Below are 26355 nucleotides of genomic sequence, written 5' to 3'. Positions count from 1 at the left end.
ACGCTGAGCTGCCAGTGGTAAAGACCTCAAAATAAAATAAAAGGTGTTAGAAGAAGGAAGGAGTCAAGGCTTTTCAATACACCCACCCTGCTGCCCTGCAACCCTGCATATTGTCTGCCAGGTCCTGGCCTCTCCAAAACGTCTTCTCTCACTGCTCTCTTGCCCCTCAATTTCTCCTTCCTGCTGTTAGAACCTGGTTCTGCCTCTGTTCTGCCCCTGTTCTGCCCAAAATCTCTTCGAAATATGTTAATGACAGGGAGATAGTAGTAAAGGGCCTAAGTCTTAGTATCAGAAAAACCTGAATTTAAAATCCTATGCCACAAATGAGCAACTCACTCAGCCTGAGACAGTCTATCTAGACCAGTGCTGTCCAACAGAACTTGGTGTGGTGACAGAAATGTTCTATATACTGTCTGGTATGATAGCCACTAGCCACACGTGACTGTTGAGCACTTGAAGTGTAGCTAGCGTGACTGAGAAACTGAATTTTTTATTGTACTTAATTTTAATTAACTTAAGTAGCCATGTGACTAATGGCAACCATATTGGACAGAGCAAGTGAAAAAAATGAAGACTACCCCTTCACACAGAAGATCAGCAGTGATAACAGATGTGAAATGCCCCAACGTGGTCTACTATTAAACTATATCCTGCCTTGAAAGACTTTCAGAGTATTGAAATGACCAACCCTCAGGCACTCAATGTACTGACTTTGCTGGTCTTTGTAAGTATGCCTGCACAGGCCGATTCAGTCACAGAAGCACTAACACTGGCGCCACATCCAGGCACAGATACGCAACTCTGACTTTTTAAATACTGCCTGAGGAAGCACTTGATACAATCTGGTATAAAGGAGTTTGCTTCTTTTCCTTTTGGTTTATGTCTTCACCATGTTAATTAAACAAAACAACTACATTTTCAGAAACCCACATTTTAAATTAAATTCTTGCGACACCATCTGAAGTTTCCTTATGTTTCCAAATAAAAAAATGTTTCTCATTTTCTTCAGTTAAACTAATTGTATCATTATGTACCAACTGCTTTAAACTAGAGAGAAAACCTATCTGCACAGGTTAAAAACACATAAAGACTTACCCATACATATAAACACAAATCAAGCAGATTTTTTTAAAAGTATTTATTATAGTAAAGGTTACTGTTGTAAAACATTAGTGACTTTGGTCCATATCTTATTTGCCATTTGTCTTTAAAACATTTTACATTATTTGCATCATAAATTGTAATTTTTATGACTATACATAATTGGTTTTTTTCCTGACCCTTGGAATGTTACAGTTTCATGTAACTTTTTAAAAAATTAAAACACTGCAGACTAAATGTACTGATAAGTACATACTGAACACATTTAATTACCACAGTAATTAAAAAGTCCTGATCTTTACTTCTTAAGATTAAAATTCATTAACTTGCAATCTCTGGGATTTCTCTATTATCCACAATGAGAGTATGAATAATCCCTTCTTTCCGCTTCCCACTACTGACAGCCTTTATGTAACAGTCATGGTTCCCGATACTGAAGTGAGTTTCAGTCCCATCATCTACAAACTCACCCTGGAGCAACAAAAGAAGAAGGGATTAGTGGTGCAGAAACATTTATCTCTGTCTAGAGCATTCACACCATCTAAAAGTACTAGTAGTACAATAAAATAATGTATTAGTTAAACAATAAGCTTTGAAAAACAAAGTCTAAAGCTTGTACTTAGATGCTTTTACATTTCTGTTATGAATTGAAAGTTTCCTTTTTATAACCCCTACAATCCTTAAGAATCTTAAATTCTTGGGGGAGGAATATAAACCTCACGGCTATGTGTCTATAACATGTTTTCAAAAATAAAAATGATAAATATGACATTTATTAGTTATTTATAATATACCTCAAGTGATCTACCCACCTCAGCCTCCCACAGTGCTGGGATTACAGGTGTGAGCCACTGCATCCAGCCAGGGATGGAGTGTTCTTAGCCACTCTGAAAATTTGATTCCTCCAGGTATAAGGTGGCTTACAATAAAATATACATGTAACAAAACCAAACACCACTAAATCTATACCTGTTCTGTTCAATACAGTAGCCACTGGCCACATGTGGCTATTGGGCACTTGAAATTGACTAGTCTGAAAATAGATATGCTGTTTAAACATAAAATAGACACTGGATTTAGAAGACCTAGTATGAAACAAAAAAAATGTATAAAATAACTTTTTATACTGATTACATGTTAAATAATATTTTTGGTATATTGATTTAAATCAAATATAATATTTAATTTCACCTAAATTTTTTTCAAATATGGATACTAGATAAATTAAAATTACACATGAAGGTCCTATCTGTGCCTCATATTATACTTTGATTGAGTAGCAGTGATCTAGAGTAAAAAGATTAGCACCAGGTAGCACAGAGAAGGAAGGAAGGAAGAAGAGGCTTAGAGGATAAAAAAAAGATTTATGCCAGAAAGCAAAGAAACTGAAAATCAGACTTAAATCCCCTGGCTATTAGCTTCCTGGCAGCCGAAGTAGATAGAACAAGGCCCCCCAGTTGACAATACCAAGCCAAAGGCGGCACAGGATGCCTCAGGGAGAGAAGCCTTTTCCTAGCTCTGGGAAGGATGTGGCCCGTGGCTCCTTATGGGAGGTGTGCTGAATACCACAAGCATGTCTTTGGGTGCAGTGTGTTCTTGTCCCCATTTTTAATATTGAGCCTTGAAAAAAGACTTCGGAACAAAGGGCAAGGGTTAGGTAATATAATCTATATAAGTAGCTTCTTGGCAATTGGACAAATATATAATTTTGGCACGATGCTTTGAGATAAAAAGGAGAAAATAAGCTGTAACTCACAGGCAACAAGATGAGTTTGTTGTGGGTACGTACAGTACTGGGGAAGGCTGCCTAGATATGGAGCTGCCCAAACTGCCCTGCAAACTAGGTTGTAGTTACAATGAGAAGGCAATTGTGTTATAAAGAGCTATTTTCCAAACATATGTAGTTTCCTGTTAATTACTACAAAACAAAGACATGTGGATGAATATTATTTTCACCTTTTTACAACCACAACAACATTCCTTGTGTATGTGTGTGACAGGGTCTTGCTCTTGCCACCCAGGCTGGAGTACAGGGGTACAACTGTAGTTCATTGCAGCCTTGAACTCCTGGGCTCAAGCAGTCCTCCTGCCTCAGCCTCCTGAGCAGCAGGGACCAGGCACACACCACCATACACAGCTAACTTAAAAAAAAATTTATAGAGATAGGGTCTCATCATGTTGCCCAGGGTGGTCATGAGCTCCTGGCCTCAAGTGATCCTCCCATCTCGGCCTCCCAAAGTTATAACTGCATTTTTTTTTTTTTTTTTTTTGAGACAGGGTCTCACATTCTGTTACCGAGGCTGGAGTGCTGTGGTGCAACCTTGGCTCACTGCAGCCTCAATCTCCCTGGGCTCAGGTAATTCTTCCACCTCAGCCTCCCGAGTAGCTGGGACTACAGGCATGTGCCACCATGCTCTACTAATTTTTGTATTTTTAGTAGAGAGGGGTTTCACCATGTCGCCCAGACTAGTCTCTAACTCCTAGGTTCAAGCAATCTGCCCGCCTCAGCCTCCCAAAGTGCTGGGATTACATGCATGAGTCACCTCGCCCAGTACAACCATATTCTTAATACCATAAAACAGCATTCTCTTTCCATGTGCACTGGAGAATTTCTTCAGTGTGGGAGGAAATGAGATTCAAAGGTGCTGATTCCCTTATCTAGAGAATTCCAGGGTAGGAAAAAAAGAACGGGAAGAACCACCAGGTATGGCACTGGGCACACAGTAGGTATCTGATCCATGTTAGTGGTAACTGGAGTTTTTCCAAACGGGGCCATAAAACACTGAAGCACTCTCCAAGTCTCTCTGCATAAAAGAAGTCTCTATCAGTAGATTTAACCCAGAGAGCAGCTCAAGCACTCAATTTTGAGTGACCCCAAATTAAATTCTTCAGGACTCAGAAACAGAAAAGCATTCATCTTTGTAACTTTTAAATTTCAATTTATTGATTAATTTTTTTAGAGATGGGTCTCACTATGTTGCTCAGGCTGGCCTAAAACTCCTAGGCTCAAGGGTTCCTCTCACGTCAGCCTCCCAAGTAGGAAGCCACTACAGACCTGTGCTACCACATGTGGCTTCATCTTTGTAATTTTTGATTTCTGGCTTTGTCACCTCCTCAGAAACAACTATCAGACCAAGTAGGTTCTAGGTGGTCTTCTGAATGAATTAATCCCAGACCTCCTTTCCTCCAACTACCAAAAGCACCTTTTCTCACTGTCTTAAACCTATACTATACAAATGAGATAAAAGCAACTACAACATGCAAAATGTGACCAGAGAAGAGGGCTTCCGATGATCTCTAGCCCTGATGTTCACATCTGGAGCCAGCAGGAAAGGTGGGTCCCAGGGATAGCACTCCCTGCTTGGCCCGCAGACCCCATAAGACATGGGGATTACCACCCAGTGATTTCGGCTCCTAGTCCCACACTTTCTGTTTCCCACTCTCTCCCCTGTGTACACTACTACTGTTTCATTTCTGCTTGAAATTCACTCCTACATTCATCCCATCCACAGCCATAGTAATCCAAGCACCTGACAGCAAAAGCCAAACACACTGGAGTCTATCTAGATGGGGATTTCAGTGTGCCTGGCCACAGTGACTGGGGTAGCCTCTTTCTCCTCGCATTGGCACTGCTGGTCTAAAATTCCACTTGTCCTCTGGGGTTCGTGAGAGTGCCCTTTCCTGTTCGTCTACCTTCACGTCATCTGATATTGTATCACTCATTTTACAAAAATCTCGCTTTCAGAAAAGAACCATCTGCTTTGAGTGTATGGTATAAAGCATTCCTAAAGTGTGATCTGTGGACCAGTAGCATTAGCAGCACCTAGGGAAATGTTAGAATTAGCATTTTAACAAGATCCCAGGCAATTTCTGTGCATGCAAGTTTGAGAAGCAGTGATAACGCACCACTTCAAATGGATCAACACAAGAGGACACCAACCTTTGGGGATATAATTTTTTAACTAGGGGCTCTTTTTAGGTATTTTACTTGCTAGGTATTTTACTGGTATTTTACTTGCTATGCTAGAGCCTGGTCCAGGACAGGAAAGGGAGAGTATGAAGCTGGTGCCAGCTAAGAACATAAGTTGTTTCCAAACTCATGGTACCAGGCACCATCTGGCAAAGGTTTTCAGAATCTGGAGTCAGGAGTACTTAATCCCTTTTTTGTTTTTATCAAGAGGGCTTTGGTTCATTATAAAATCTCTATAATTAGGAAATGCAGCAACAATTCAATGGTAACTTAGACACATGGCACTTAGAGTCATCAAATAGTCAACTTACCGCTGTCTCCAATTTTTTACCATTGCACCATACGTCCATAGTATCTTTTTCTGTAAAAGTAACATAAAAACTTTAAGTTATAATTCTGTGATTTAAAGATAAAGTTAACTTTTCCTATTTATTACTTTAGGAAAGGATTGATATACCAGATCTCTAAAACTCCATTAATATTCCAAAACCCAACACTTTTTCATGGCTTTCATGGCTTGGAGACTCTCCTAAAATTTGAAGAAGCTGTGTTTCTGTTTTGTTCATAAAACTATAATGAAACAAAACAATCTTTTAAGAGAAAGTTAAGGTCCTAATACAAATTGATGAAGCCTTATGAAACAAAATGAATCCAAAGGACAATCTTTAAAGAAGGATGCATACAGGCCGGGCGCGGTGGCTCACACCTGTAACCTCAGCACTTTGGGAGACTGAGGCAGACGGATCACGAGGTCAGGAGATCGAGACCATCCTGGCTAACACGGTGAAACCCCATCTCTACTAAAAATACAAAAATTAGCCGGGCATGGTGGTGGGTGCCTGTAGTCCCAGCTACTTGGGAGGCTGAGGCAGGAGAATGGTGTGAACCTGGGAGGTGGAGCTTGCAGTGAGCCGAGATCGCACCATTGCACTCCAGCCTCGGCAACAGAGCAAGACCCCATCTCAAAAAGATAAATAAAATAAATTAATAAATAAAAAAGAAGGATGCATACAGATGAATGTGAGGAGGGACCTTTCCATACAAAATGCCCTTCAATATTGACCAGATGACTCCCCTGCCTCCCACACTCACCCAACTGGATGATGGCACAGAGATCACTGAAAGCAGCTGCCATGGGGTTTATATAGAACAGACAGCATGTCCGCTTTAGAAATCTAGTCCAGCTTCTTACTAGGTAGTACAATAATGTCTATTCCTTTTCATAATGGTTTCAGTTTAGAGAAAAATTACTGGATTACAAGTAAAAAATAGGTATAGCTGGTGGACTGCACACTAAGGAACAATATGGAACAAAATGCTGCCCCGACACACTTAAATGGATCAATTAACTTGCCCTAGCTCATCTCAGGGTGGAGGAGTCCCCAGAGCCCCTTGCAAATGTTAGTGTCCTGAGGAGTAGCAGGAGAGAAGACTACACTAATCAAGAAGCCGGAAGTTGAGCTTCGGGTATTATAGTGAAGAAGAGAAGGAAGTATGGCCTGTATGTACACAAGGAGTCCGGGGGTCAGGTTTGAGGCGCCAGTCCAGGGTCTGACTGCCTGGCCATCTGCTCCAGGAGCACAGTCTAAAGGGGGTTCTTTCCCTCCCCATACCTTGAGATGGGAGCCTCACTTAGAGATGGGAGAAAAGCCTTTGAGGTGTGCTAGATGGAAAAAGAGAAAGCCAGAGGGGTCCAGGAGATATGCACAGGGGTCACCTCACTGGCAGCCTTCGTAGAAAGCTGCTACATCACAGGTGCAGGTAAACTCAACTTGTCCCAAGACATGATCAGTGCACACAGTGCTATGATAAACCACGATGATGGTGGAAACTGGTATTTTACTTGCTATGCTTACTGAACATGTACGTGTACTCAGAGTTTCTACAATAGCGTATTAGCATGCCTCTGAAGAACACTACTAATCCAGAAGCCCTAAAAGAAAATGTATTAAATTTGACTACATAAAAGTAAAAAAAAAGGCCGGGCACGGTGGCTCATGCCTGTAATCCCAGCACTTTGGGAGGCCGAGGCAGGCAAATCACAAGGTCAGGAGTTCAAGACCAGTCTGGCCAACATGGTGAAACCCCATCTCTACTAAAAATACAAAAAATTAGCTGGACGTAGTGGCGGGCACCTGTAATCCCAGCTACTTGTGAGGCTGAGGCAGGAGAATTGCTTGAACCTGGGAGGCAGAGGTTGCAGTGAGCCAAAATTGCACCACTGCACTCCAGCCTGGGCGACAGAGTGAGATCCTGTCTTGGAAAAAAAAAAAAAGTAAAAAAGCCACAGCACAATTGAAGAAAAATGTACACACATTAGCAAAGTCATGTAATAAATGACAAACTCGGAAAAAAATATGTCAAACTCACAGCATGAACAAAGGACTAAACTTACTAATGTGAAGACTATGAGAAATCAAGGAGAAAAAAACCAACAACCAAAAGAAAATGGGGCAAAGGGCATGAACAGGCATCATGAGAAAGGAAATACAAAAGAAACTTAAAACTAAGATGCTCAACCTCACTTTTGAAAAAGACAAAAACAATCCTGAAATACCATTGCTTCACCTAGCAGAATGCCAAAACATCCAAAAGTTTGGCTACATGTTCTGCTGGAGAACCTGGGGAAAACAGCTAACGGGGGTACAAAATGGTAAAAGTACCATGGAAGGCAAATAGGCAAAATCTATTAAGATGACAAATACAATTAGTCTTTGACCCAGAAGAAAAGAAGTCCTACTTTCCGACTTCCAGAAATGTATACTAATATAATATGTGTCCTGTTCCAAGAGGCATGCAAACAAAGCTATTCATGCAGCATTGCTTCTAACAGCAAAAGATTAGAAACAGCTCAAGTGTTCATCAGTTGGGAATGAGCTAAATACACCATTTACTATTGAAATTTACTCTGCAGCTATAAAAAATATGAAAAAGTTCTTTAGGTTCTGATATAAAAGGATCTTCGGAATATAATAAGTGAATAAAGCAAGATGCTTTTATGTGATAAGACAGAATATGTGTATTCGCTTGAATCTGAATAAAGAAACACTAGAGCAACACTAAATGGTTATCTTGATGGGGGAACATGGCAGATGGGAACAGGGATGGAAGCCAAGACTTTTCAATGTGTCTTTTAATAGCATTTTGGTTTCTGAATCTTGAGTATGTAACCTATTCAAAACGGTATGTTAATAAAAGGACATATCTAGCTGATAAAATTTCAAATCTATTATGACTCAGCAATGGATTTAGTGACTCATGGGAGGTGCTGCTGCATGTTCATCTTGGAGCATCTCCTCTTTACCTGCCTGCAGATTCCCTCAGCCACATGAACAATAGCTAGGGACTTCCCAGGTGAGTCCTGAGCAGGTTATGTTCTGTAAATGCTATCAGAGAAGAGAAACTTTTCAGAACAGAAAGAGAATTTCCTTCCAACGTGAAGTTTCATATGTACTTTCCTCCTGCCAGCTTTATTTTCCTCCCATGGTATTCAGTGGTGTGGAGACTACAAGAGCTAAGAATGCTAACCAACCCTGTTTTCATTGCCCTTATATGCCTCACATTTTTGCGGTGGTGAAAAAAAATGCACATGATCTTTGAGGTCAGGTCTCAGCATCACTCTTTACTAGCAGTACCCTTTGGCAAGTCACCACCACTCTGAGCTTCCATTTCCTCAGGAGCAAATGAAGATGATACCACTTTTCCCATAGGCTGTTATAAGGGTTAGGAATAATTATATAAAGTGCCTAGTATAGTATCTGGCACATAATATGACCTCAGTAAATCATAATGTTTTGTTATTCAAAGCTTTTTTGTGGCCTTGCTCTAATTTCTCAATATAAAATTTAGCAAGTCATATAATATTGTTATTTGAAACTTGCCACATAACATATAAAAGTGAATTTTACCAGGAGACTCTAGATAAGCCCATTCTTTGCCCATGAGTAGTAATAATCGCCACAAATAATATTTTTAAATTATTATCAATTTTTTTTTGAGACAGAGTCTTGCTTGGTTGCCCAGGCTGGAGTGCAGTGGCGCAATCTCAGCTCACTGCAACCTCCGCCTCCCAGGCTCAAGCAATTCTCCTGCCTCAGCCTCCCAAGTAGCTGGGATTACAGGTGCCCGCCACCACGCCCAGCTAATTTTTGTATTTTTAGTAGAGATGGGGTTTCACCATGTTGGTCAGGCTGGTCTCGAACTCCTGACCTCAAGTGATCCTTGGCCTCCCACAGTGCTGGGATTACAGGTGTGAGCTACCACGCCCAGCCAAATTATTATAATTTTGAGGCAGAGTCTCACTCTGTCATCCATGATGGAATGCAGTGGTGCAATTTAGCTCACTGCAACCTTGAACCCCTAGGCTCAAGTGATCCTCTCGCCTCAGCCTCCCAAGTAGTTGGGACTACAGGCATGTGCCACTACACTCAGCTAATTTTTAAATATTTTGAAGAGACGAGGTCTCCCTATGTTGCCCAGGCTGGTCTTGAACTCCTGGGCTTAAGCGATCCTCCCACTTTGGCCTCCCAAAGTGCTGGGATTACGGGTGTGAGCCACTGCATCTGGCTGACAAATAATATTTTGAAAGAATTCACAATGTGAGAAACAGTGTTAAGTACTTTACATGTACTAAATCAATTCAACTTCACTCATATCACAACTCTGTGAGGGAGTTACATTATCCCCATCTTACAGATGAGGAAACCAAGGTTCGGAGGTTAAGTCATTTGCCCATCACACAGCTCTGATCCTGGAGCCTGCACTCTTCATAACTAATCTGTAAAATGTAGGCTGTAGTCCGCATAGTCCAAAGTTTGATGGATCTTGGAAGCAGAAGTGCAAGCAATATCAATAACGTATGCAATTTTGCCTTTACCTCAGTAAACAACTCTGGTCCCTTGTCCCTTTCAAACAGCAAAAGGGACAAGTTTGGGCTGAACTCTGTCTCATTTCCAGGCTCATGAGGGATTGCAAATGGATAGAGAAGAGTATAAAAGCAGACAAGGAGTAAAAGGAGAAAAATAGATTTTTTAAAGACCCGAAATAATTCACAAGTAGATAAGCAGGCCCCTGGACATTTAAAAAAGAACTAACTGTATGCTAGGCATAGCTCAGGTAGTCTCTTCCATTTCTCCTAGGAAAAGTTAATATCAATTGTATTACAAGTTGGCAAAGCAGCTGACTGAGTACCTAAAATTAATTTAAAGGCCTGGTTTCATCATCTGTTAAAGTCTCATATGTTCAAGTGTGTTGACACTAATCATCATCCTTTTAAAAACTAAAATTTCCATTATTAATGAGATCCAGTGGTTCTAAAACTTTATCGCAGGTTGAGTAACTACGTTCCTAAACATATCACTATGAAATTTGGAAATATAAGGGATAAGATGAGCTCCCAAAACCTTCTGGAAAGAAAAAAATGAGATTCAGATTGGCACAAAACTTTTCATTTAAAACAATGGAGAACAGAAGCTACTGGAATAAGGGTTTCAAAAATTCTGAGAGAAAGTGAGTTTGAAATTAAAACTCTGTACTGAACAAAACGATCCACCTAGCATGAGGATCAAAGTAATGTTTATTTCTTAGACACTCTTTATCAGGAGATTACCTAAGGATATATTCCAGTAAACAAAGATGAAAGCAGGAGTTGTGGGGTTCAATAACTGGAAGAACAAAAGAGTTCCATGAAAGAAAGCCTAGGGTGGCCACAAAGCAGCAGACTTGGATACTTAGAACAGGAGGGCAACAGACTCCCAAGAATATTGTTGTTAAAAATGAAAAGAAGGGTGGGCACAGCTGCTCACACCTGTAATCCCAGCACTTTTGGAGGCTGAGGCAGGAGGATCACTTGAGCCCAGGAGCTCGAGATTAGCCTGGGCAACATGGCGAGACCCTGTCTCTACAAAAAATTTTTTTAAAGTTAGCCTGGCATGGTGACATGGACCTGTGGTTCCAGCTACTCGGGAGGCTGAGGCTGGAGGATCACTTGAGCCCAGGAGGACAAGGCTGCAGTGAGCCATGTTCATGCACACCACTGCATTCCAGCCTGGGCGACAAAGTGAGACTCTGTCTCAAAAACATTAAAAAATGAAAAGAATTCCAAGCAATAGAGAACATGAGTAAAACTGCTAACAGACGTAGGAATATGGGCAAAGAAAAGATATATACCTGCTTCCCATAAGAAAAGAGAAACCCAAACAGGAAAGCCTGGAAAAACAAACAAAAAAACTCTTCAAAAAGTCCTAGACTTTGATAATTTTGATCTGATGCAGTCCTAAGCCTATTGTTATCTAGGAAAATATTGTTATCTAGGAAAATATTGCTTTCTTACTGATAAATCCTAAATTTCCTGATAAATACCTAAATTGGTATTACTGATAATACCTAAATTTCCTGATAAATACCTAAATTGGAAATTTAGGTATATCTTAAATATACCTTTAAGATATATTTATAAAGAGAAATACCAAATAATACCAAAATCTACATCAATATTACTTTTTTTTTTTTTTGAGATGGAGTCTTGCTTTTTTTGAGACTGGAATGCAGTGGTGCGATCTCGGCTCATTGCAATCTCCGCCTCCTGGATTCGAGTGATTCCCCTGCCTCAGCCTCCCGAGTAGCTGGGATTACAGGCATGTGCCACTATGTCCTGCTAATTTTTGTATTTTTAGTAGAGACGGGGTTTCACCATGTTGGCCAGGCTGGTCTCAAACTCCTGACCTCAGGTGATCCACCCGCCTCAGCCTACCAAAGTGCTGGGATTACAAGCATGAGTCACTGTGCCTGGCAATATTACATTTTTTTAAAACCTAAATTTATAATCCTCAAATCCATCACTATAAAACCTGGCTTAAGATATCTTATATATAAAATGGTGGATTAAATGAATGCTTCATTTACTCAGGACACATTAGAAATACACCTGCTGGACAATATACACACCTGCTAGACAATCCCAAGCAGATGGGAAACAAAAAGTTTTTTTAATGTTTTTAAACAAATGAAAACACCTGCACTTACACTGCACTTACACTTACACTGCACTTACACTTACACCTGCACTTACACTCCCTCTTGTTTTCAAACCTTCATAGAAGGTCTGAATAGTTACAGGAATTAAACAGACATTATTAAAAAAAAAAAAAAAAGTTCTGCGGAAACAGGACTAACTTACCCAAAACAATTCTAAAGTTCTCACCATCCATGTGTAATACCCAAGTATTGGTGGTTTTTGATCTGTTCTCCATATACTTCTTGAGACTTTTCCCATTAATTTCCAGAGTATATTCATACGCAAAACCACTGATAGCGTCTATATTTATGGTCGCTTTTGTCTTTGCAGCTCCAACATAGAATGTTTCTTTGCCCACTAATTTGAACATCCACTCTTTTCTTATCTCTTCCTACATAATAAAATAGAAAAATATAAAACAAATGGAAGAAAAATTGATATCTAATTTTAGAAATAACATAAAGTGAACAAAGGCAATGCCATTTAGGTATAATTTTATTGCCGGGAGTGGTGGCTCATGCCTGAAATCTCAGCGCTTTGGGAGGCTGAGGCGGGTGGATCACGAGGTCAGGAGTTTGAGACCAGCCTGGCCAACAGTGAAACCCCGTCTCTACTAAAAATACAAAAAATTAGCAGGGCGTAATGGCAGGTGCCTGTAATCCCAGCTACTTGGGAGGCTGAGGCAGGAGAATCGCTTAAACACAGGAGGCGGAGGTTGTGGTGAGCTGAGACTGCGCCACTGCGCTCCAGCCTGGGTGACAGAGTGAGACTCCATCTCAAAAAAAAGAAAAAAAGAAGATGTAATTTTATTAATTTATGATGCCAAGGTTTTAGAAAATAAAAGCATTTTAAGTTTAAATATTACATGCTATATTCCATGAATTCTATAACTATGTTTGCTTTACACAGCAAAATGATACAGATCAAAAACATGACTACAAGAAAAAAAAGCCCTGAATTCACATATGAAGATGCTACTTTAACAAAATCAAGTTTCTCTATATATCATATTTTACAAAGTAACATATTTTCTTCCTACCTTTCCATCTACATATACTACTCGTTTGCCTGATGTAGTCCCATGTTCAAATTCAATCTTGTGGACTCCGTCACTTAAAGCAACATCCCAAACAGCTACGAGATCTGTCATTTTTTCTAGGCTGTAAGGAGGGCTAAAGGAATAAAATAAAGCAATTATAGTAGGCCAAAATACTAATTAAATAACCAATTAATCCTTCCAAGATGAAAATATTAGATTAAAACCTCTAAAATGTCAAAATATTAAAGTGACAGTACCTAAGAAATTCTACTTACAGTACATGTAACTATTTTCTCCCTCTTATTCACTCTTCCTTTAAGATACAACTACTATATATGGGTACATAGTCCGATTACTTCTAAAAAAAAGCCACCTTAATATTAATAGGATTAAGAATGCATCAGTTTATCCTGGTCAGTACTCTAGGTTAGGCTACAGTATAGTGCATGGAAAGGTCAGTAAAAAGTCTTTATTCTTCTCCCACCACCTCCCATGTAAAAACCATGGTATTTAATTTTATTTCTCTTTTTCAGGTCTAATCACTCTAAAACAAGAACTCTCCAAACCTCCCATACTTAAACTCATACTAGGGATTTGTTTTAACAAAAAGGTTCTAATTTATTATACTAAGACAGAAAAAAGTCATGGAAGAAATGCCCTATAATAAAGATAAAAATAATTTTTAAATGTTATGAAAAATATTCTTGGCATTATTACAGGAAATCTTATTTTAAAAAAATAAAGGACTTTGGGCTGGGTGCAGGGGCTCATGCCTGTAATCCCAGCACTTTGGGAGACCGAGGTGGACAGATTACTTGAGCCCAGGAGTTCCAGACCAGCCTGGACAACATGGTGAAACCCTGTCTCTATAAACATATTAGTCACACATGATGGCGCATGCCTGGAGTCCCAGCTACTTGGGATGCTGAGGTGAGAGAGCCACCTTAGCCCAGGAGGTTGAGGCTGCAGTGAGCCATGATTGCACCACCACGTTCCAGCCCAGGTGAAAGAGTGAGACTGTCTCAAAAATAAGAAATAAATAAAGGATTTTGGTTTGTCAGAGATTTCTGGCATATACTTCAACATATAGTTTTGATGTTAATATATCCTATGTGAATGACATAATACATATATAATATCTAATTAATATTTTGATATTGGTGTATCTTTTTAGCTTTGACAGAAGTATCATTTATTACAGTAATAATAATCATAGCTAACAGCTATTAAGTGATAACTATGTGCCAGTCATTGTTCTAAGAGCTTTAAATATATTAACTCACAGAATCACCATGAGATGGCTACTATTAGTATCCTTATTTTACAGATGAGGCTCAGAGAGGCTAAGGGTTTACCTAAGGTCACAATGACATTAAGTGGCAGAGGTAGGATTTAAACCTAGGATTCTGGCTCCAAAGCCTGTTCTCTTAACTACATCTTCCTCTTTGTTCACCCTAATCTCCTCTGTATGCTCTAAACTGAAGATGGTAAATGGATTTTATATCATTTTGAAGTGGTTGCCAAGAATTCTGTGCTGACAGAAATGAGGAGACCTCACATCGAGGCTCTACTGAAATGGATGCCATGTTACTGGTGGCTACCTCCACGCCAGGTATTTACTACTCCTGCTCTAAATCATACAAAAGCAAAACCATGTATTCTGCAATTTTACAAAATGTATTCTTAACAGAGTATCTTGGATAAATCACTCTTTTGAATGATAACAATCTTGAAAATGTCAAAGGCTAGTTTACTGAAATATAAGACATTTACCTTTCATCATCTTCAAAGATAGGACTGTCATCTCCAGATGCCATGGTTGGCAAAAACAGTCTTTAATCCAATTAGCAGCCAGGAAAGAAAAAAGCAGAATTGCAGCAAAGAAAGATTGAAAGCAACAATGATGACATCTACAAAGGGTTTTTCTAATTTTGCAATCCATTTATTAAATTACATGGAGTTTCGGATGAAACAGCTTCTACATAAAATAGAACTGCAATCTTTAATTTTCAGAGAAAGATGTTACATCATGCAAATCAGTCAGTCATATTTTTCCCTGTTATGGATTTATAATTTCTTAAAGGTATACTTTATCAAAACTAAAGAACAAACTCTCCTTTGTTGCAAGTGTTATAGCATATCAGAGCTGCAAGAGACCTAAGAGATCCTCTGGGTCCTATGCTTCTCAAATTGAAGCGCAAGAAGCCCCAAGGCTATGAGTCAGGCAATACATCAAACTCCAGGACAAACACAATGTATCTTCTGGGAGCATCAATGTTAAAGTGGCAACTAATTTAAAATGTAATCTTTACTTTAGAAGGCTACACGATGGTGGAACATAACTTTCAAAATCTTTGTTTAGATAACTTCAAAGAACTGATGAGTTTGCAAGAAGCAGACAGGGATATGCTGGTCTGCCCTCAAAGAGCGAACTTAATTCATCCCCTCACTTAAGCCCATTTAATTTACTAGTGCCAATGATGAATCCACAAAAGTTATGTGGCTTGCTCATGTAACTGGCAGGATTCAACCCAGAACTAGAGCCCAGTACTATGCAATGAACTAAACAGTAACTGGGCTGCAGTGTTAATTAAGCTGTACTAAAATCAGAAGTGCACACAAATTCACATGCATAGGAAACCCTCACATTTGAAGATTTGGGATTAACAGTTTCACTCCTGCCAAAGTATCCTAAATTCAACTATTTTTTGCTTCCAAGATCTATCCTAGTTTAGCCCTTTCCTTAATTAGTGCCTGTTTCCTACAGATGCTCAAGAATGCTCTCTCCTGGTTAAAAATGGGAGACTGCTAATCCTTTCTGTCTGGAAACAGCCAGAAGTCACAAATTATTAAAAAGTTTTTTGTTTGTTTTTGAGACAAAGCCTCACTCTGTCCCCCAAGCTGGAGTGCAGTGGCATGATCTCGGCTCACTGCAACTTCTGCCTCCTGGGTTCAGGCAGTTCATATGTCTCAGCCTCTTGAGTAGCTGGACTACAAGTGCATGCCACCACATCCGGCTAATTTTTTGTATTTTTAGTAGAGATGGGGTTTTGCCATGTTGGTCAGACTGGTCTCAAACTCCTGGTCTCAAGTGATCCACCTGCCTCGGCCTCCCAAAGTGCTGGGATTACAGGCATGAGCCACCACATACCCAGCCAAAAAGATATTAAAGAAGAAATTAGCACTCATAAAAGCAATCCAACGGGCCAGAAAAGCCAAGGATTTTAGAATAAAAACTAGATAAATATTTGTACCTTAAATAAATCTCTCTTTTATAAAATTAGCACCACACAAATTTGTGAACTTTTCTACTCTTAAGGATTATCCCCTATGAAACCAGAGGGTATCCTACAACAATAAAAACAAAAAGAATACATAGCAATATAATAAGCCAGCCAGGCATGGTGGCATGCACCTGTAGTCCCAGCTACTGGGGAGGCTGAGGTAGGAGGATCGCTTGAGCCTAGGAGTTAGAAGCTGCAGTGAGTGGCTGCAGTGATCACGCCACTGCACTCCAGCCTGGACGACAGAGTGAGACCCTGTCTCAAAACAGGTATCTATATATATATTATATATAATATATAGTTACTATATACACTATATATACTAAATATACTATATATAATATAGTATATATAGTATCTATATTTATTATCTAATTAGATATCTAATTAGATCTATATAGATATAGATAATATATAGATATATACTACATATAAATAGTATGTATGTCCAAAATAATAATATATATTATACATAGTATATATAATAGACAGATACTATATACATACATATATACACACACACACATACATGTATATACACAATGTAATTATATGTACTCCAGCCTGGGCGACAGAGTGAGACCCTGTCTCAAAACATATATATATATAATATAGATAGGTATGATATATAGATCTATTATAGATAGATAGATAGTATAAGATAGTATAATTATATGTACTCCAGCCTGGGTGACAGATATAGATAGACAGATAGGTAGATAGGTAGATAGATAGAGATATATATAGATATACATATCTGTTTTGAGACAGGGTCTCACTCTGTTGCCCAGTCTGGAGTATATATAAATACTATATATATATTTATATACATATTATATTTATTATATATACATATTATATATAATATATATATTATACATACATATAATATAAAAAATAAGCCAAACAGCATAATATAAACTTTGATAAGGCATCCTTTGTAAATCAGAATGTATTTAAGGGTGCTACTCAAGTTTTGCTCTTCAATTTTCAGAGACTCTAGAAGGTTCAGTAATGTAGGCATTCAAACCTAAAACAATTGCTCTGTTTTCTATTATAAGGCATTCCAAATACTACTAAATCACACTAAGATACAACATCTTAATTATAATACCTTTTCATGGAGAAGTATAAAAGGCAATACCACCAATTATAAGAAAGATTGGAAATCATGATCACATTAAAACATTTTTTCTTCTCTAAACTATGAACAATCATTCAGGCATTCAACAATTATTTAAGGACTACCTAAAAAATAGCAATTTTTAATTCTCCAATAATTAAAAGTATACATGACAGGAGAGAATTATAAACAAAGATAAGAGTAAGTACTGAAGCAATTATCTGGCAAATTTGAAGCACTCTAATTCTACTTATATAACTATATATCAAAATTGATGTTTCTTCTTAAACAAAGTTACAAATCAATATAAAATTTGTTACTCTGCCTGTTTGTCTCTGATTAAATAAAATGCTGTTTTAATACAAAGTTAGTAATATTTCAATTTTCTTGTTCATGCTATCTATTATTTTAAGCAAAACACTAAAAAAACTTTTTATAAATGGTTAATAATTAAAAAATATTTTTATAATTACTCCTTGGAGTGTGCATGGTGGCTCATCCCTGTAATCCCCGCACTTCAGGAGGCTGAGACAGGAGAATCATTTGAAGCCAGGAACTCGAGACCAGCCGGGTCAACATAGTGACACCAAAAAGAATTAGCTGGGTGTGGTGGCATGTGCCTATAGTCCCAGCTACTCGGGAGGCGGGAGGATCGCTCGATTCCAGGGGTTTGAGACTGCAGTGAGCCATGACCATGCCACTGCACTCTAACCTGGCCAACAGAGCAAGACCCTGTTCCAGAAGCAAAAAACAACAACAAAACAAACAAAAGAAATTATTCTTTGGAACATTAAAAGTATATTCAGCTTATAAAAGGCTGAAATACTTCAAATTTTGTACCATTTTAAAAGGTAGAGATTAACTTTAAAAACTGCTTTCTATGCAAGGATTAAAGTGACCACTATCTTATAACAACAGCCTTAACCAAAATATGAGAGAGTCCTACAATTTTCAGCACCGGAAAACAAAAAACAATAAAATCACCTGGTCTAGCCTCTCTCCTTCATTATGGGGAAATCGATAACACATATCCCTCCAAGTGCCATCTCCACTGCCAGTCCTGGGTTCTTATTACCTATCCAACTTTCTAACAAAGCTGTAGAGGGTGCCAATAATGCACACAGAGCAAAGAAGACTTTTCAAATGATCTTACCACAAACAATAATTCCCATCAACAAATCCTATCTAATGTTTAAGAAAAATGTCGAAAATCAACTCTGCCTCCTGCTTTTGGGCTTCTTTCCTATCTCCTATCCCAGCAGTTTCACTAGTCTTATGACCTCTGTCACTTTACACATTCCATTCCAATCTCACCACTTTAAAATTTAATTGAAATTGCTCTTCTAGCTCAAAAGCAGGAGAGCACACATAGAAAACACTCTTAATAGCCACAAATGCAACAGGTTAAAAGACTGACATCTGTTTTTTGGCCATTCATATCAGGGAAAATCATTAAAAACCACTAGTCAACTCATCAAATGCACGTAAAAATATGCCCACTAGTGAGTCTTTAGGGAAACATGAAATAAAATAGAGATTTAGGTTAGAGGTCTGAAAGGAAGTAAACATGAATAATTATTCTTAAAGGCACTAAAGCACAGAGATCAATGTTTACTTAAACAGACTTTAAGATACTTTGGACCATCAGCTGATTTTTCATTTTGAGAATATCCTCACACAAAAGTCAACTTACTTCCTCTGTAACTGGTGATTCTCTGGATGGTCTATACAAAGTAATATCAGAATGAGCAAATGGAATCCATTAACTAAACAAATAGTTAAATGCCCACCAAATGTTCTGAAAGCACTCCAAAGTCAAATACAGATGGTCCCCGGCTTACAATGGTTTGACTTAATGATTTTCCGACTTTAAGATGGTGCAAAAGAGATACGTGTTTGGTAGGAACCATACTTTGAGTACCCATACAACCATTCACTTTCACTACAGTACAAAAAATTACATGAGACAGCCAACACTTCATTGTAATGTAGGCTTTGTGTTAGATGATTTTGCCCAACTGTGGGCTAAGGTAAGTATTCTGAGGACACTTAAGGTAGGCATGATGTTTGATAGGTTAGGTGTACTAAACGCATTTTCGACTTATAATATTTTCAACTTGTAATGGGTTTATTGGGATATAACCCCATCACAAGTCAAGAAGCATCTGTACATGTTTTTGTTTTTGTTTTGAGACAGGGTCTTGTTCTGCTGCCCAGGCTGGAGTGCAGTGGTATACTCAATGCTCACTGCAGCCTCAACCTCCTGGGCCCAAAGGATCCTCCCACCTTAGCCTCCAAAGTAGCTGGGACCATAGGCATGTGCCACAACACCCAGCTAATTTTGTAATTTTTTGTGAAGATGAGGTTTCACCATGTTGCCCCAGCTGGTCTCAAACTCCTGAGCTCAAGTGATCCTCCCACCTCAGCCACCCAAAGTGCTGGGATTACAGGCATAAGCCACCATGCTCAGCCTGAAGAAAATGTTTCTGTCCTTGAAGAATTTGAGAGTTCAGAAATAAATCCACATATCTGTGGCCAAATGATTTTTGACAAGGGTGCCAACTCTAACTGGTGGGGAAAGAATAGTCTCTTCAACAGATGTTATGGGGAAAACTAGATTTTCATACACAAGAGAATTAAGTTGAACCTCACCTATCTCACACCATATACAAAAGTTATCTCAATGATCTAAATATAAGAGCTAAAGCCACAAAACTCTTAGAAGAAAACATAGAGGTAAATCCTCATGACCTTGGATTTGGCAATGGATTCTTAGACAAGACACCAAAAGGATAGCAGCAAAAGAAAAAGATAGATAAATTGAACTTCATCAAAAGTTAAAACTGACTGGGTGTGGTGGCTCACACCCACATTCCCAGCAATTTGGGAGGCCAGGGTGGGAGGATTGCTTGAGCCCAGGAGTTCAAGACCAGCCTGGGCAACATAGGGAGACCCCATCTCTACAAAAAAATTTAAAAACTAGCCAGGCATGGTGGTGCATGCCTGTAGTCCCAGCTACATGGGAGGCTGAAGTGGGAGGATCACTTAAGCCTGAGAGGTCAAGGCTGCAGGCGAGCTGTGATTGCACCACTGCACTCCACCCTTGGCAACAGAATAGACCCTGTCTCAAAAAAACAAAAACAAACTAAAATTTTTGTGCATCAAAGGACATTATCTAGAAAGTGAAACGACAAGGATGAGAGAAAATATTTGGAAATCATACATCTGATAGAGGTTTCATATTCTGAATATATAAAGAACTCTACTGCTCAAAAACACAAAAGACAACCCAATTTAAAAATGGGCAAAGGGGCCGGGTGCAGTGGCTCACACCTGTAATCCCAGCAATTTGGGAGGCCGAGGCGGGTGGATCACCTGAGGTCAGGAGTCCGAGACCAGCCTGGCCAACGTGGAGAAACCCCGTTTCTACTAAAAATACAAAAAATTAGCCGGGTGTGGTGGCAGGCACCTGTAATCCCAGCTAGCTACTCGGGAGGCTGAGGCAGGAGAATCGCTTGAACCCAGGAGGCGGAGGCTGCAGTAAACCAAGATCGCGCCAATGCACTCCAGCCTGGGCAACAAGAGCAAAAGTCTGTTTCCAGAAAAAAAAAAAAGGCAAAGGACTTCAACAGACATTATTCTAAAGAAGACATACAAATGGTCAATAAGCATATGAAAAGATGCTAAACAACATTAATCACGAGAGAAACGCAAATCAAAACAACAATGAAATACAACTTCACATCTACTAGGATGGCTATACTAAAAATAAACAGAAAATAATCAGTGTTGGCAAGGATGTGGAAAAACTGGAATCCTTCTATTCTACATTGCTAGTGGGACTGTAAAATGGTGAAGTTGTCATACAAAATGATATGACAGTTCCTCAAAACCTAAACAGAGAATTACTATATGACCTAGCAATTCTGCTGCTAGGAATACACTCAAAAAGTTTTGAAATCAGCCACTCAGACACCTGTATACTATTGTTCACTGTAGCATTTTCCAATAGCCAAAAGATGAAAACAACCCAAGTTGTCCATCAACATAAGAATAAACAAAATGCGGTAAATACACTCGATCTTAGCCAAAAGCCTGAGAAGTGATAAAATGCATATATATACAAAGGATATTCCTTTTTATTCTGCCGAAATAAGGAGTGATATTTTGACATATGCTATAACATGGATGAACTATGAAAACTTTACGCTAACTGAAATAGCCAGACAAGGCCGGGCACGGTGGCTCACGCCTGTAATCCCAGCACTTTGGGAGGCCGAGGCGGGCGGATCACAAGGTCAGGAGTTCGAGACCATCCTGGCTAACACGGTGAAACCCCGTCTCTATTAAAAATACAAAAAAATTAGCCGGGCGTGGTGGCGGGCGCCTGTAGTCTCAGCTACTCAAGAGGCTGAAGCAGGAGAATAGCATGAACCCGGGAGGCAGAGCTTGCAGTGAGCTGAGATCACACAACTGCACTCCAGCCTGGGTGACAGAGTGAGACTCCATCTCAGAAAAAAAAAAAAAAAAAAAAAAAGAAATAGCCAGACAAAAAATGACAAATATGATTCCACTTATATAAAATACCCAGAATAGGGACATTCATAGAGGCAGAAAGCAGATTAGATGTTCCCTGGGAATGGGGGAAGAGAACAAGGAGAAGTCTCAGTCTCTTTCGTGCTGCTACAAAGGAATACCCGAGGTTGCGTAATTTATAAAGAAAAAAGGTTTATTTAGCTCATGATTCTGATGTCTGGAGAAGCTCAAGATTGGGCATCTGCATTTGGTGAGGGCCTCAAGTTGCTTCTACTCATGGCAGAAGGCAAAGGAGAGCTGGCTGTGTAGAGAGCACGTGACCAGAGAGAAAGCAGGAGAGAGAGCGGGGAGGTACAGGCTCTTTTTATCAAACAGCTCTAGTGAGAACTGATAGAGCAAGAACCCGTTCACCTCCAAGGGAGGGCATTAATGTATTCACTGGAGATCAGCCCCCATGACCCAAACACCTCCCATTAGGCCCCACTTCCCAATACTGCCACACTGGGGATCAAATTTCAACATGAGATTTGGTAAGGACAAATATCCAAACCATAGCAGAGAGTTATTGCTTAATGGTTACTGTGTTTCTGTTTAAGGTATTGAAAAGTTTGGCAAATAGACAGTGACAATGATCGCACACTATTGTGAATGTACTTAATGCCCCTGAATTGTACACTAAAAAATTGTTAAAATGGCAAATCTATGTTGTATATATTTTACCACTTCAAAAAGTTAATTATATAAGAAAGAATTTGTATACTTTAAATGGGTGAATTATATGGTATGTGAGTTATATTTCAGTAACGTTGTTAAAAAAAAAAACAAAAAAAGAAAAAAAATGCAGGTGTCCTGGCTGTAGTGTTTCTTGGGATGCAACTGCACCTGTAACCAAAAGATGATAACATCTGTCCTTGTCCCCAATTTCCACTTCACTCAGAAATATCTGTCACATAGATCTCTAAGTTACAAATTCAATTTAATAAACACATGTCATATTCTAAGTTCATCCAGCATACCAATAGTTATTGGGTACTTATGTACCAGGCTCTGGGCAGGGCACTAACCTCAGAGTGGGAGAGTCTGGAGAGACCAAGAGATGATTATACCACAACAATGGGAGTGTCCTTATAAAGGGAAGTAGCATAGGATAGAATGGGCCATAGAGGAAGGGTCCTAGCTCTGCCAAAGAAGGCTTTGGTTTAAAACTTTGGAGAAAGTGGCCAGGCGCGATGGCTCACACCCCGTAATCCCAGCACTTTGGGAGGTCAAGGAGGTTGGATCACCTGAGGTCAATAGTTCAAGCCAGCCTGGACAAAACGGTGAAATCCTGTCTTTGCAAAAATAGAAAAATTTGCCGGACATGGTAGCGCACGTCTGTAAATCCCAGCTACTCTGGAGGCTGAGGCACAAGAATCGCTTGAACCCGGGAGGCAGAGGTTGCAGTGAGCTGAGATCATGCCACTGCACTCCAGCCTGGGCGACAGAGGGAGATTCTGTCTGAAAAATTCTGAAAAATAAAAAAATGAACCTTGGGAGCAAGAAATTAATCCACTGTTGTTTTTAAACTCTTATGCATGTACTTAATTTTCAAGATTCTATGACCAAACTGGAAAATGATAAATACAAAAAAACTCTCCATTTTTGGAAATATTTTATTAAAATGTAAATTTAAAAACATGAAAAACCATATTCCACTTACTTTCACTGATGGAGATGATGCCAAGCACTTGAAATTTTTTACATGTCTTCAAAGAAAGCTTTTTGAATATCTCATACTTACCCATCAATCTTTTAAAATCCCTTCCCTAGCAACCCAACACCTAAGTTTCAGAGCATGACTTAAACACCAACATGTTGCCACTGTTCATCTAATCCACCTGAATTTTGCCTTAACTTAGGTTTATTCTTATTGGGGACTGAAATAGTTCGTTCAAGATAAACCGAAGTCAGTTTAAAAATTACTAGATGATAGTAGTTACTAAGATGCTCATAGTTCCCTTTTCAGCAAAAGTTCCCAAGTAGGGCCAGCCAATAATGCAAGTCACACTCAAGTGTTGACATCTTCATCTCTGGGCCGGCCCCTTATGAAGTGAAGGGGGTCTCCAGTAAAATCACTGACGAAGCTCCTCGAGCCAAGTATTCCCAAATGCTACTTACTGGAGGTACAAAAATGAGAATAACTTTTTTGAGGGCCATTTCACAATGTATACCAGAAGCCTTGTGGTATAGACCGTGGATTCTATCTTGTTTTAGAACGAATCTTGTGGGATTCATTCTACACAAATGATCATACTCAAAAACCCAGATGCAACGGTGCTCAATGAATTACTTTTTGCAATAACTAAAAACTGAAAACCACTTGTATGGTCACCATGAGGGAGAAACCACATTTAGTAAATCACAGTCCAAAGCCATGCCAGGAGTCAGGGATGGATGAGGTAGTCAACCTGACACACAGGAATGTACAGTCGAGAGAGAGAGAGAGAGAGAGAGAGAGAGAGAGAGAGAGAGAGAGAGAGAGAGAGAGAGAGAGACGAGAGAGAGGAGAGAGAGAGGGAGAGAAAGAGAGAGAGAGAGCGCGTTTCAGCACTTCATGATGCAGGTTCTGTAAAAACAAGCCCCGCTCATATTACAAGGAAAAACCGTCTGGAAGAAAATACATCCTCATGTTAACCCAGCTTGTCTCTGGGGAGCAGCGGCACGGCTGTTTTGCTTGCTTCCTTGCTTTCTGTTCCACGTTTTCGACAGTGACAAGTATTATCTTTAGAGGTCGCGAACAGGCCAGAGGAGGGTGCGGCAGGTCGCGGGGCACGGCTTCGCTAGGCAGGGACGCCCCCGCACCGCCCCGGGCTGGCCCCGCGCCCCGCGCCCCGCGCCCCGCCGCACCTCCACTTTTGCCGGCGGTGAGCGGGAGCCGGGTCCCGCCCCGAGGTCTGGGATCACCGGCGGGCCGGCTGGAAGCGTCCGGAACTCACCCAGCGCCTCACCCGTCTGGGTCTCACCGACCTCGCAGACACCGCCCGCCGCCGCCGCCGCCGCCGCCGCCCAGAGATGGCCGCCGCCGGCGCAGCAGGGCCGAGAGCGTGGGGACGCCGGGGGGCTGCGTGCAGGGGTTTCCAGGGTGCGGAGCGGGCGGGCCCGAGGCGTCCAGGCGGGCGCAGGCGCGACCCGGACCCCACCCGGTCTGCTGCCTCACCTGTGCTCTGTGGGCCGCCGGAGGCTTTGGGGGAGGTTTCACCAAACAACGGGTTGGTTCCGACTCGGCTACGTAGGCCGCGTGGCCTTGCTCCCCTGGCCGAGAAACAGGCGCAGACGGCGCGGAGGTTGAAAGCTCTGCAGGCGCGAGTACCAAACGCGCCGACTGTTTGTCGCGCCTCTCAGGTCCCCTGGGGCGCCCAGCGCAGGAGGCCACCCCTCCCGCCGCCACGGACCCAACCCCGGTCCTCTGCCTTAGCCGAAGGCCGCACCCGCCGCGCACAGGCCTTCCTCTGCCCCAACCCAGGACATCACCAGGTTCCGCAGTGCGTCCAGTCTTCCCGCCAGCAAGCGTGGGTAGGAGCCGGCCGCTGGCTCCGCGCTGGGCTAGACGGTGGGGACAACCTGGCGGGCAAAAACAGCCCTGTGCCTGCTCTGCAGCTGTGGGGAAGGGAAACCTGTTCATGGCAGCAGTGGCATTCGCTCCTTAAAACCTCTTTATGGAGTCTCATTCCTTTTTTAAAGACCGAAACTACTTAAGGTGGGCATGAAGCCCCCACGTGTGATCTAGCCCCTGCCTGCTTGGCTTCATTTAGGTCCTTAAAGGATGCAGGTTTCTTCTCACCCAAGGCCTCTGCAAATGCTCTTCTCTCTGCCTGGACACTCCTCACCTCTTCCCTGTTGTGAGTGTTCTTTATATATCATTCTTAGATTACACTATCCTGGCCCGTAAGACTTGCAGCATTGCTGGGTGTGGTGGCTCATACCTGTTATCACGGCATTTTGGGAGGCAGAGTGGCGGATCTCTTGAGTCCAGGAGTTCAAAACCAGCTTGGGCAACATGGTAAAAAATAAAAATAAAAATAAATAAAAAATAAAGAGAGAGAGAGAGAATGAGAAAGAAGGAAACAAAATAATTAGCGGCTCAGGCCTGTAATCCCAGCTACTTGGGATGCTGAGGTGGGAGAATTGCTTGGGCCCTGAAGGGAGGTAGAAGCTGCAGTGAGCTGTGATTGCACCACTACACTCCAGCCTGGGCAACAGAGCGAGACCCTGTTTCATTAAAAAAAAACACACACAAAAAAAAACAGC

At 40.6% G+C, this 26355-nt stretch overlaps 1 protein-coding gene across 5 annotated transcripts; it reads right to left on the bottom strand.

Moving 5' to 3' along the window:
- Nucleotides 1-1119: 1119 nt before the first annotated feature.
- FAIM (Fas apoptotic inhibitory molecule) lies at nt 1120-25398 on the bottom strand. 5 transcript variants are annotated; one of them, XM_054552694.2, is made up of 6 exons: nt 25265-25356; nt 14899-14958; nt 13126-13258; nt 12249-12477; nt 5383-5432; nt 1120-1572 (listed from the first exon to the last, which is right to left on the bottom strand). In XM_054552694.2, the coding sequence occupies exons 2-6, from the start codon at nt 14940-14942 to the stop codon at nt 1423-1425; spliced, it is 606 nt and encodes a 201-aa protein (XP_054408669.1). In that variant the 5' UTR covers nt 14943-14958; nt 25265-25356; the 3' UTR covers nt 1120-1422. The 5 variants fall into 5 exon arrangements, with proteins under 5 accessions (XP_054408669.1, XP_054408670.1, XP_003776370.1 ...); XM_054552695.2 differs by lacking the exon at nt 25265-25356 and adding an exon at nt 25044-25132; XM_003776322.4 differs by lacking the exon at nt 14899-14958 and having other exon boundaries at nt 25265-25398.
- Between the last annotated feature and the right edge of the window lie 957 nt (nt 25399-26355).

This window comes from Pongo abelii, chromosome 2 (assembly GCF_028885655.2).
Source record: "Pongo abelii isolate AG06213 chromosome 2, NHGRI_mPonAbe1-v2.0_pri, whole genome shotgun sequence".
Classification (NCBI taxonomy): domain Eukaryota; kingdom Metazoa; phylum Chordata; class Mammalia; order Primates; family Hominidae; genus Pongo; species Pongo abelii.
This window is presented reverse-complemented; position numbering and strand designations above follow the sequence as displayed.